The sequence below is a fragment of the Ranitomeya variabilis genome, chromosome 3 (genome assembly GCF_051348905.1).
Source record: "Ranitomeya variabilis isolate aRanVar5 chromosome 3, aRanVar5.hap1, whole genome shotgun sequence".
NCBI lineage: Eukaryota > Metazoa > Chordata > Amphibia > Anura > Dendrobatidae > Ranitomeya > Ranitomeya variabilis.
Window position 1 is genome coordinate 615,054,622 of NC_135234.1, and position 12,936 is coordinate 615,067,557.

At 43.2% G+C, this 12,936-nt stretch overlaps 1 protein-coding gene across 1 annotated transcript in view; it reads left to right on the forward strand.

Annotated features, from left to right (window-relative positions):
• Nucleotides 1–12,936, forward strand: part of COG3 (component of oligomeric golgi complex 3) — a 117,101-nt gene that overhangs the window by 74,339 nt on the left and 29,826 nt on the right. Inside the window, exon 17 of the mRNA XM_077297364.1 lies at nt 6,840–6,960. Coding sequence (XP_077153479.1) covers nt 6,840–6,960 — 121 coding nt within the window. The remainder of the gene's footprint in view (nt 1–6,839; nt 6,961–12,936) is intronic.

Sequence of the window (12,936 nt, forward strand, 5' to 3'; positions counted from 1 at the left end):
TAGTCTATCTAGAATTAGGGGAGTGTCCGAGGATGGACTATGCACATTGTTCTTAGGTTGTTTGTGAAATTCCCCCTTGCTATTAGATGGACTAGCCCAGAGTAGGGGGTAGGTACTACAATATGTATAGATGTTGGCAGCCAATTGACACATGAAAAGATGCCTGGAAATCAGAAGAACAGTACCAGTCACATTTAAAAGGAAGGAACCATGTAATTTAACTATGCATTTATTGTACATTTGTTGTGAGGTTGGAGGGACATTCCTATAACATCCCCCCACCATCTTACATCCTATCTTTTGTCATGTTTCGATAACCTTTTGCAGAGTTAGGGAGCCACGTACAAGGGACCAAGCAGATCGGTAACATCCCCAATGTAAGCTCTGTAATATATACCCTTTTCCCACTTTCCCTGTGATGTTGGTCTACTGTGTAGAACATCCTATGGGGCCCCTTCAGGTACTAGAGCCCAGGAGTGACTGGTGCCTCTGGGCTCAAATTCCTCTTGTTTTGGGGGCCTCTATAATGGGTAATGTTATGTAATGTCAGTAGACATGTGACTACCGCTATACACAAGCTTCCCTGACACACAGGTCACTTGTTTCCAGCGCTCGGACGGATAGCATTAGAATAATTTGTGAGATTTCAGCCTGAACCTTTCTCCCCCGCTACTAGATGAATAAATACGATGTCCGAATCTGTTAGCTGCAGATTGTCAGATTAAGTGGATTTCTTTTGGCTGTGTGGTCTTGTAGCTGCGAGACTAAGCTCGGTGCATCAGTGCAAAGTCCTGCTCTCCTGTTCTCATCAGTATCCCCTCGGCCTGTTCGCCTGTACTCATCATTATCCCCTCGGCCTGTACTCATCAGTCTCCGCTCGGCCTGCTTGCCTGTACTCATCATTATCCCCTTGGCCTGTACTCATCAGTCTCCGCTCGGCCTGCTCGCCTGTACTCATCAGTATCCTCTCGGCCTGTACTCATCAGTATCCTCTCGGCCTGTACTCATCAGTATCCTCTCGGCCTGTACTCATCAGTATCCTCTCGGCCTGTACTCATCAGTCTCCGCTCGGCCTGTTCGCCTGTACTCATCAGTCTCCGCTCGGCCTGTTCGCCTGTACTCATCAGTCTCCGCTCGGCCTGTTCGTCTGTACTCATCAGTCTTCGCTCGGCCTGTTCGCCTGTACTCATCAGTCTCCGCTCGGCCTGTTCGCCTGTACTCATCAGTCTCCCCTCGGCCTGTACTCATTAGTCTCCCCTCGGCCTGCTCGCCTGTTCTCATCAGTCTCCCCTCGGGCTGTACTCATCAGTCTCCCCTCGGGCTGTACTCATCAGTATCCCCTCGGCCTGCTCGCCTGTACTCATCATTATCCCCTTGGCCTGTACTCATCAGTCTCCGCTCGGCCTGCTCGCCTGTACTTATTAATCTCCGCTCGGCCTGCTCGCCTGTACTCATTAGTCTCCGCTCGGCCTGCTCGCCTGTACTCATCAGTCTCCGCTCGGCCTGCTCGCCTGTACTCATCAGTCTCTGCTCAACCTGCTCGCCTGTACTCATCATGATCTGCTCGACCTGCTCGCCTGTACTCATCATTATCCCCTCGGCCTGTACTCATCAGTCTCCGCTCGGCCTGCTCGCCTGTACTCATTAGTCTCCGCTCGGCCTGCTTGCCTGTACTCATTAGTCTCCGCTCTGCCTGCTCGCCTGTACTCATCAGTCTCCGATCAGCCTGCTCGCCTGTACTCATCAGTCTCATCTCGGCTTGCTCGCCTGTACTCATCAGTCTCCGCTCGGCCTGCTCGCCTGTACTCATCAGTCTCCGATCAGCCTGCTCGCCTGTACTCATGAGTCTTCGCTCAGTCATTTCTCATTCCGCATTGTTCCCTTTCGGTCACTAGCTGTCCTATATTTCCATTTTTACTTTTCTGCAATAGTTACCAAGGTGGACATATGACATACTGGATATCCACATGAGGTTATTCCTCTTCAATGTCTAGCGGTGGATGCTGCGTCCCTTTCAGACACGCCGGCACGCTGTCCCTCCTGGGCCTCCATTATACACCTGTCACACCGGTTTGGACATTGTATCTTTACACAGATATTACTGCTAATGTACTGCGGTTATATAATTGCGTTCATCCACGCTTTTATCTTCTGATACTAATCGTTACTGAAGAAGGCCGATCACTGTGGCCGAAACGTTTATTTGATGACTATATTAAAAACCACAAAAAGCTTTGCATAAGTTGAGTGCCTAAGTTTATTTTCTTCTTGACTTATTATCCACGTCTGTGATTTGTATTGGTTTTAATAACGTATAGGCTTTGAGGTTATTGGCTTTGGGTTCATCCAAATGGGACTTACCACTGCAGATTTTGTATAGGTAAATACTTACCAAATTGTATACATGAGGCGAAGTTCATATGATGAGCTTTTGATGCCGGGTATTTTTGCTGCATCAAAAAATGCTGCATTTTACAGTTCCAGCAAAATGGATGGGACTTATACAATCTCTCATGCCCACTGTGCCACTAAGGGGTTAACAGTATATAGGAGTTGAGATCACTAGCTGTGGGTCTGTCCAGATGGGATTTATCCGCGCACATTTTTTTTACGTGAGGAAATCTGCGCCAGATTGTGCAAGTTACATTACAGAATTGTTGTAGATTTGTAATGAATTTACACTGACACACGCTAGCCAGCGATTGCCGGAAGCATCGTTTGGCCAACGGCCATCTCTCCCGCTTCCTCCATATACAGGGTTGCTTTGCCGAGAGCTCCTGTGTCCTCGGAGAGCTCCTGTGTCCTCGGAGAGCTCCTGTGTCCTCGGAGAGCTCCTGTGTCCTCGGAGAGCTCCTGTGATTGGCGGTCTGATATCAGACATCCTGGATCCTTATCTCCCTTGACATAATTTCTTGTGAAAGAGTCCCATAAACGTTAGACCATTGGCTGAGCTACAGATATCGTTGGGTTCTCTCGAATGTAGTCTAATGTGGGTAATAAGGTTTTGGAAAATCTCATCCAAAATACTGGTGTATATACCCTGAACTCTTAACCGGAAGGAGATGTGTTTTCTGATAGTGGCTCTCCACTCTGGCAAATAACAATCTCTAGCATTTTAAATCCTCCTGACATCGTTCTGGACTTCTTTTTTTTTTTACATAAAGTGTTTTCATAGTTTTTAGAACTTTTTTTTTTCCTTATTACACCTTCTTAGAAGGCTTCTTAACATTAAAATCTGCCTTTCCATCCAACTCCCAAACTCCTGGGAAAAGGAAGTGGTTCAGCTGCTGTGCAAGAGAGCGGCCCAATTACTAACTATGCATTTGGGTAATGAATGCCTTCACCCTAGGCCTACCTTATAATCCTGGCATTTTACCGTTATACGTGCTTGTTCTCACTGCTGGATGTGACATAATGTATTTTAATTCAGCAGTCACAATGTTGAAACATTGGCACTGGCAGTGAGGCGTGTATGCTTTGATGTGTATCATAATTTACACCTCTTACTTTATAATATACTTTATATTTTTCATGCATATTTCATTTACATTTTCAGTCATACATAGTTCTTAATGTCCAGAGTGAATGGCAGGAGCAAAATTGTTTTACATTTTCTTCATTAATGTATCTTTATACTCAGTGTTTGGATAAGTCGGCCAAATTTCCCAACAGGAGGCTGTCATGTCAGACATTGGGAGATTTTTTTCTTCTCATTGTTGCCCCAGGGATATCTGAATGTCCTTGATGTTCCGGCCAGTCAAGTCGCATTATATACAAATGGGCCATTATCCTCATTCACCTTGTCCTCTGCAGTCCTGAATGTCACACATTATTCAGATCATTCGCAGGCGCAAGAATGGGTCAAAGTACATGAAACACATAGCTCTTCAGACATGCTACAAACATTGTGCATGATGTACAACTATATTGCTTTATAGACTGTAAAGGGTGATGTATACAATATCGATCTGTCAAATGTCTAAAAGTATACTTGCTGGTTTTAAATACACATATACTTAAATCTTGCCTTACAAGTCTTATATTTTGATGTGAAGGACTTTATGCTATTAATCTTTTTATATATGGATTCTAATTTGTTTTACTTCATCTGACGGGAATATTAGGTATTTCTGAGAACCAGGAAATCATAAGAACAGTTCACTGGGATGTTAAAATGAAATTTTGCCAGATATATCCAGATATATTTTTCCTGAAGTTACAAAAGCCAGAACGACTAATTGTTGCCAGGTTTTGGAGGTCCAGTAAAGTATAACAGAAGTCAATGTACCTCTGAAGTTCTCTACATAGATCCAGCAACTCCTATCAGTTACCGATGATGACTAGGCAGTAGTGATAAGGCGTTATCTGTGCACGCTTGTGTGCTAACAAAGCGTCTTCGGCGTGCTTGAAAAATATGTTCAAGATCCTACTGCTGCAGTTCAACAGCCACAGCACATGCAGGGTGCCTAACAAACAGGCAATGCATGCATGTGGTGGCGGCTGTCGAACAGCCGCGAGGCATGTAGCCGCGGGGACTCGTACAGTTTTCGAGCACGCCAAAGACACTCGGCACACGAGCGTGCTCCGATAGCGCTTTATCCGAGCACGTTTGCTTATCACTACTAGACAGTCCTTGCAACAGAGTTGTAATGTAGATTACTGTTGAACCTCACTGACTAAATTTGCAGGCTATTAGGCTACTTTCACACATTAGGTTTTCGCCGTCTGGCTCAATCCGGCTAACTTTCAAAAAAACGGATCCAGCGAATGTTGCCGCCGGATCCGTTTTTTCCCCATAGACTTGTATTAGTGCCGGATTGCGCCAGATGACATTGCGTTTTGTCTGGTTTTCGCCGGATCCGGCAAATCTGCTGTTTTTGGAAAAAACGTCATAGCAACGTTTTTTGTCTTCGGCGAAAAAGCCAGATTGCGCCGGATGACATTGCGTTTTGTCCGGTTTTTGCCGGATCCGGCAAATCTGCTGTTTCCGTTTCTGGAAAAAACGTCCATAGTAACTTTTTATCTCCGGCAAAAAGGCTGGAAGCGCCGAATCTGGCTCTTCGGCTGTTTGCTAGAATGGAAGCCTATGAGAGCCGGAAAATTACGGATTCCGGCTCCGGATTCTGTTTTTTTAAACTGAGCATGCTCCAAATTTTTTTTATCCAATTATCTGGATATGCTAGTCGGATCCGTCGAAAAAACGGATCCATCACATCAGTTTTTTCCAACATTCGCCGGAGTGTGCCTGATGCAAAAAAACTGATGTGTGAAAGTAGCCTTAAGGAGATTATAGAATGAAGGACAGTCACATGGCAAATCACTTACAACAGAATTAATAGGTAGTGAAATTCCTTGTCTATTTTTTTTTTTCTTCTTCACTACATGTAGATAGACCATGCACACTGTAAGTTGGCTGCAATGTATGTGAAGAAAAAACTAGGATGAGTTCTTATTATTAATTTATTATTGCATCATTTATTCCATGGCACTTTACATGTGAAAAGTGGAGTGCATAACAAAAAATAAGTACAATAATCTTGAGCAAAATGATTCATCGATTGGTACAGGAGGACAGGGGACCCTCCTGGCATGGGCTTACACCCTACAGGGGATGTGAGGATACAGTAGGTGATGGTAGAGCTGGTCGTGCAGCGGTATTGTGGAACAAAGGTTACTGCAGGCTGTAGGCTTGTCAGAAGAGGTTGGTCTTCAGATTCCTTTTGAAGGTTTCCACGGTAGGCCAGAGTCTGATATGTTGTGGTAGAGAGTTCCAGAGTATGGGGGATGCACGAGAAAAATCTTGAATGCTATTGTGGGAAGAGGAGATCTTGAGAGGATCGGAGGTTCGGTGCAGGTAAGTACCGGGAGACTAAGCCACAGATGTATGGAGGAGACAAGTTGTTGATGGCTCTATATGCAATGGTTAGGGTTTTGAACTGGAGTCCCTGAGCAATGGGAAGCCAGTGAAGGGATTAACAGAGAGAAGATGCGGGGGAGTAGGTGGATTAGTTGAACAGCAAAGTTTAAGATAGATTGAAGTGGTGCAAGAGTGTTAGACTTGAGGCCACGAAGCAGGAGGTTGCAGTAGTCGAGGCGGGACATGATGAGGGCATGCACTAGTGTTTTTGCAGATTCTTGGTTGAGGAATGTGTGGATCTGGGAGATATGTTTGAGTAGGAGTTGGCAAGAAGTGGAAAGGGCTTAATTGTGAGGTTTGAAGGAGAGATCAGAGTCGAGGGTTATCCTGAGGCAGCGAGCTTGTGGGACTGGGGAGAGAGGGAATCCATTGACTTTGATGGCTAAGTCTGTAGAGCTGTTCAGTGAGATGGTGGAAATATGACTTTTGTTTTATCCATGTTAAGTTTTAGAAATCTAGCAGAGAAGAAAGATGAAATAGCGGACAGACATTGTGGGATTTTGGTTAGTAAGGAGCTGATATCAGGCTGCATGTCATCCGCATACAGGTGATACTGAAAGCCGTGGGACTCTGAGCTGTCCCAGGCTGAAGGTGTAGAAGAAGAGCAGGGGTCCGAGAACTGAACCTTGAGGGACACTGCCAGATAGGGGTGAGATGATGAGGAGGTGGTGTGTGAGTGGGAGATGCTGAATGTCCAGTCTATTAGTTATGAAGAGATCCAAGATAGGGCCTACATACATGTTCAGCAGAAATACTGTGCCCCACTATGTGAACTTACATTACCAGCTGTCTTTTATCTACTTACAATTAAGAAGCCATGGTTCCCAGGTAGCAATTGCTGTACTCATTTTCATCATTGCTTAGTAATGAGATTTTTTGTTACTGCTTAATAACTCGTCTGTTTTGTATGTTTGTCATTCAGACACAGGTCGATGGACAGCTGTTCCTGATCAAACATCTTCTTATCATGCGAGAGCAGATCGCTCCTTTTCATACTGAATTCACCATAAAGGAAATTTCCTTGGACCTCAAGAAAACAAGAGGTATTTCTCTTGTGGTGTGTGGGGGAGCAGGAAAGGGAGTGAACCCATCCTGTTCTGCTCACCTTCCTGTATAGTTTGTTTTCTTCATGTTCACCTGCAATAATCTGCTCTCATTGCATGTCTTTATTTTCCATTAATTAACTAAGATTCTGCTGTCCCTGAAGAAAATTCATTAATCTACATCTGAGTTTTGTCTACTATACATTCAGTAGAGTATATCACTCTGAGGTTTTTCCACACTGACTTTGACACTTATTCAGCATCGAAATCCATATTAAAACTGCCCACGAAACACCTCCCATTGTTTGCATTGGTAATGTGTTCTTCGTTTGGCCATGGATTTGCTATGGTTTTAACATGAATTTGAAAACTGCCATAAAGAATATTGATTCCTCACAGAAACCAACTCTGTAGCAAAGAGCATAGGATCCGCTGCTTATTGTGCACCAATTCTATATTTGGTTATTCAGACATAAATGTGACCTACTCTTTCAGTCACTTAATGATCCAATGGCCAAATATATATATAAATATATATGCTTTTCTGCCAGTGGTAAAGATTATAGACGAGTGGATCAATTTGTTGAAAATTGACTTTCGGTAGATTAAAAATTCCTGAAATTCTCAGGTCCCAGTGATTTCTAACAATTTGCCATTCGTGAGAACTGGCACCATTTCACACACTGTGGAAGACTGAATCAGGCAGAAAGCAAGCTTATGACTGTGAATTGATCTGTCATAAACTGCAGTACATATCACATTAATAACTCATTTTTTTACTCACACTGCAAACAATAAGGCAGATTAATACCCTTCAGTCCTTACTTTGCTACTGAAGAAAAATCCTGAAACCAAAGCTTGTGTGTCAGAAAAAGAGTGCTTCCCGGCATTTGAGAGGGAAGAACAATAACTATATTTTTTTGCTTTTCTTCTGTCTTTTTCTAAAGACAAAAAAAATTGATCCTCACATTCCAGAAATCTAAACTGAACGGGTTCTTTAAAGTATGTTGTGTAAGAAAAAAAATTATTGCACTCTTTATTGTTGTCCAATACTACACTAGTACATTCCACCCAAATGCAATGACCTGGTGCAGGTGCTTCCTTTTGATATGTGAACATACCTAGCACCACTGCTTGTTTAAAAAGCAAGAGCTTCTTTTGTCTGCACTGTATGTGTAAAAACCCCAGCAAGGCAGGCATCTTTCCGCAAAAAGGGATAATTTTTAGACCATTTTTACAGTAGCCTGTAACTGCAATGTGTTTTTAACCCCTCTGTGACCTTAGACGTACTATCCCGTCGAGGTGACCTGGGCCTATCTGACCCTCGACGGGATAGTACGTCATAGCCGATCGGCCGCGCTCACGGGGGGAGCGCGGCCGGGTGTCAGCTGCATATCGCAGCTGACATCCGGCACTATGTGCCAGGAGCGGTCACGGACCGCCCCGGCACATTAACCCCCGGCACACCGCGATCAAACATGATCGCGGTGTACCGGCGGTATAGGGAAGCATCGCGCAGGGAGGGGGCTCCCTGCGTGCTTCCCTGAGACCCCCGGAGCAACGCGATGTGATCGCGTTGCTCTGAGGGTCTCCTACCTCCCTCCTCGCCGCAGGTCCCGGATCCAAGATGGCCGCGGCATCCGGGTCCTGCAGGGAGGGAGGTGGCTTACAGAGTGCCTGCTCAGAGCAGGCGCTTGGTAAGCCTGCAGCCCTGCACAGCAGATCGCAGATCTGGCAGAGTGCTGTGCAGACTGCCAGATCAATGATCTGTGATGTCCCCCCCTGGGACAAAGTAAAAAAGTTTAAAAAAAATTCCCCACATGTGTGTAAAAAAAAAATAAAAAAAATATCCTAAATAAAGAAAAAAAAAAAAAAATTATTCCCATAAATATATTTCTTTAGCTAAATAAAATAAAAAAAACAATAAAAGTACACATATTTAGTATCGCCGCGTCCGTAACGACCCAACCTATAAAACTGCCCCACTAGTTAACCCCTTCAGTAAACACCGTAAGAAAAAAAAAAAAAGGCAAAAAACAACGCTTTATTACCATACCGCCGAACAAAAAGTGGAATAACACGCGATCAAAAAGACTGATATAAATAACCATGGTACCGCTGAAAACGTCATCTTGTCCCGCAAAAAACGAGCCGCCATACAGCATCATCAGCAAAAAAATAAAAAAGTTATAGTCCTGAGAATAAAGCGATACCAAAATAATTATTTTTTCTATAAAATAGTTTTTATCGTATAAAAGCGCCAAAACATAAAAAAATGATATAAATGAGATATCGCTGTAATCGTACTGACCCGACGAATAAAACTGCTTTATCAATTTTACCAAACGCGGAACGGTATAAACGCCTCCCCCAAAAGAAATTCATGAATAGCTGGTTTTTGATCACTCTGCCTCACAAAAATCGGAATAAAAAGCGATCAAAAAATGTCACGTGTCCGAAAATGTTACCAATAAAAACGTCAACGCGTCCCGCAAAAAACAAGATCTCACATAACTCTGTGGACTCAAATATGGAAAAATTACAGCTCTCAAAATGTGGTAACGCAAAAAATATTTTTTGCAATGAAAAGCGTCTTTCAGTGTGTGACAGCTGCCAATCATAAAAATCCGCTAAATAACCCGCTATAAAAGTAAATCAAACCCCCCTTCATCACCCCCTTAGTTAGGGAAAAATAAAAAAATTAAAAAATGTATTTATTTCCATTTTCCCATTAGGGTTAGGGCTAGAGTTAGGGCTAGGGTTAGGGCAAGGGTTAGGGCTAGGGTTAGGGCTAGAGTTAGGACTAGAGTTAGGGCTAGGGCTAGGGTTAGGGCTAGGGCTAGGGTTGGGGCTAGGGTTAGGGCTAGAGTTAGGGCTAGAGTTAGGGCTAGGGTTAGGGTTAGGGCTAGGGTTAGGACTAGGGTTAGGGCTAGGGTTGGGGCTAGGGTTAGGGCTAGGGTTAGGGTTGGGGATAGGGTTAGGGCTAGGGTTAGGGCTAGTGTTACGGCTAGTGTTAGGGCTAGTGATAGGGCTAGGGTTATTGCTAGGGTTAGGGCTAGGGTTAGGGTTAGGGTTGGGGCTAGGGTTGGAGCTACAGTTAGGGTTGGGGCTAAAGATAGGGTTAGGGTTTGGATTACATTTACGGTTGGGAATAGGGTTGGGTGTGTCTGGGTTAGAGGAGTGGTTAGGGTTACCGTTGGGATTAGGGTTAGGGATGTGTTTGGATTAGGGTTTCAGTTATAATTGGGGGGTTTCCACTGTTTAGGCACATCAGGGGCTCTCCAAACGGGACATGGCATCCGATCTGAATTCCAGCCAATTCTGCGTTGAAAAAGGAAAACAGTGCTCCTTCCCTTCAGAGCTCTCCCGTGTGCCCAAACAGGGGTTTACCCCAACATATGGGGTATCAGCGTACTCAGGACAAATTGGACATCATCTTTTGGGGTCCAATTTCTCCTGCTACCCTTGGGAAAATACAAAACTGGGGGCCAAAAAATAAGTTTTGTGGGAAAAAAAGGATTTTTTATTTTCACGGCTCTGCGTTGTAAACTGTAGTGAAACACTTGGGGGTTCAAAGTTCTCACAACACATCTAGATAAGTTCCTTGGGGGGTCTAGTTTCCGATATGGGGTCACTTGTGGGGGGGTTTGTACTGTTTAGGTACATCAGGGGCTCTGCAAATGCAACGTGACGCCTGCAGACCAATCCATTTAAGTCTGCATTCCAAATGGCGCTCCTTCCCTTCCGAGCTCTGTCATGCGCCCAAACAGTGGTTCCCCCCCACATATGGGGTATCAGCGTACTCAGGACAAATTGATCAACAACTTTTGGGGTCCAATTTATCCTGATACCCTTGTGAAAATACAAAACTGGGGGCTAAAAATCATTTTTGTGAAAAAAAAAAAGGAATTTTTATTTTCACGGCTCTGCGTTATAAACTGTAGTGAAACACTTGGGGGTTCAAAGCTATCAAAACACATCTAGATAAGTTCCTTAGGGGGTCTACTTTCCAAAATGGTGTCACTTGTGGGGGTTTTTAATGTTTAGGCACATCAGGGGCTCTCCAAACGCAACATGGCATCCCATCTTAATTCCAGTCAATTTTGCATTGAAAAGTAAAATAGCGCTCCTTCCCTTCCGAGCTCTGCTATGCGCCCAAACAGTGGTTTATCCCCACATATGGGGTATCGTCGTACTCAGGACAAATTGCACAACAACTTTTGTGGTCTAATTTCTTCTCTTACCCTTGGGGAAATAAAAAAATGGGGGCGAAAAGATCATTTTTGTGAAAAAATATGATTTTTATTTTTACGGCTCTGCATTATAAACTTCTGTGAAGCACTTGTTGGGTCAAAGTGCTCAACACACATCTAGATAAGATCCTTAGGGGGTCTACTTTCCAAAATGGTGTCACTTGTGGGGGGTTTCAATGTTAACGCACATCAGGGGCTCTCCAAATGCAACATGGCGTCCCATCTCAATTCCAGTCAATTTTGCATTGAAAAGTCAAATGGCGCTCCTTTCCTTCCGAGCTCTGCCCTGCGCCCAAACAATGGTTTACACCCACATATGGGGTATCAGCGTACTCAGGACGAATTGTACAACAAATTTTGGGGTCTATTTTCTCCTGTTACCCTTGGTAAAATAAAACAAATTGGAGCTGAAACAAATTTTGAGTGAAAAAAAGTTAAATGTTTATTTTTATTTAAACATTCCAAAAATTCCTGTGAAACACTTGAAGGGTTAATAAACTTCTTGAAAGTGGTTTTGAGTACCTTGAGGGGTGCAGTTTTTAGAATGGTGTCACACTTGGGTATTTTCTATCATATAGACCCCTCAAAATGACTTCAAATGAGATGTGGTCCCTAAAAAAAAATGGTGTTGTAAAAATGAGAAATTGCTGGTCAACTTTTAACCCTTATAACTCCGTCACCAAAAAAAAATTTGGTTCCAAAATTGTGCTGATGTAAAGTAGACATGTGGGAAATGTTACTTATTAAGTATTTTGCGTGACATATGTCTGTGATTTAAGGGCATAAAAATTCAAAGTTGGAAAATTGCGAAATTTTCAAAATTTTCGCCAAATATTCGTTTTTTTCACAAATAAACGCAAGTTATATCGAAGAAATTTTACCACTATCATGAAGTACAATATGTCACGAGAAAACAATGTCAGAATCGCCAAGATCCGTTGAAGCGTTCCAGAGTTATAACCTCATAAAGGGACAGTGGTCAGAATTGTAAAAATTGGCCTGGTCGTTAACGTGCAAACCACCCTTGGGGGTGAAGGGGTTAAATAGGCTGTTGGTCACTTGGACAATATTAACATTTGAGTTCAAAAGGGGCTCAATACAGCCCTAGTTAGAGGCTTTGCAGTTTTGATGTTTGTGGCAAATTAATTCACTGTGAATTTAATTTTTGGGGATATTTCAGCACTTAGAAAATAAATGCAAAATAATAATTTGCTCATGTAGGAATGAAACTCCATTCAACAACTGACTGATCTTCAGATTTGACTATGCCTCGATGATGAATAATATCAGTATAAATGTTACTTTTCAGTCTCTGTTACATGAGTGGAAGTAACAAGTAAAAGAAATGGCTAAGGGTTAACCAAACAAAAGAAAATATATCTATTTTTGTAAATATATGTAAACATAAGATCAGATATGATTGATATTTTTTTTTAACCCATATTTCAAAGATCACAAAAGCTATTGCCCTTGACTCCCTCATACATTTGAGCTCTCTACTGTCAAGCAGTCATGTGTTTTCAATGGGGAGAGAGAAGATTGCCCTTGACAGATTCCTCTGACATAGACTTTTCTTCCTTGGAACAGAAGAATCAGACATTGAAATTCCAATAGCTCCATGCTTCTCTCCCTCCTTCCACCGACATCATCTGATGTAAATAACAGGAAGTATCAGACTTAAGGTACCTTCACACGAAACGACTCTACAACGAGAACGACAACG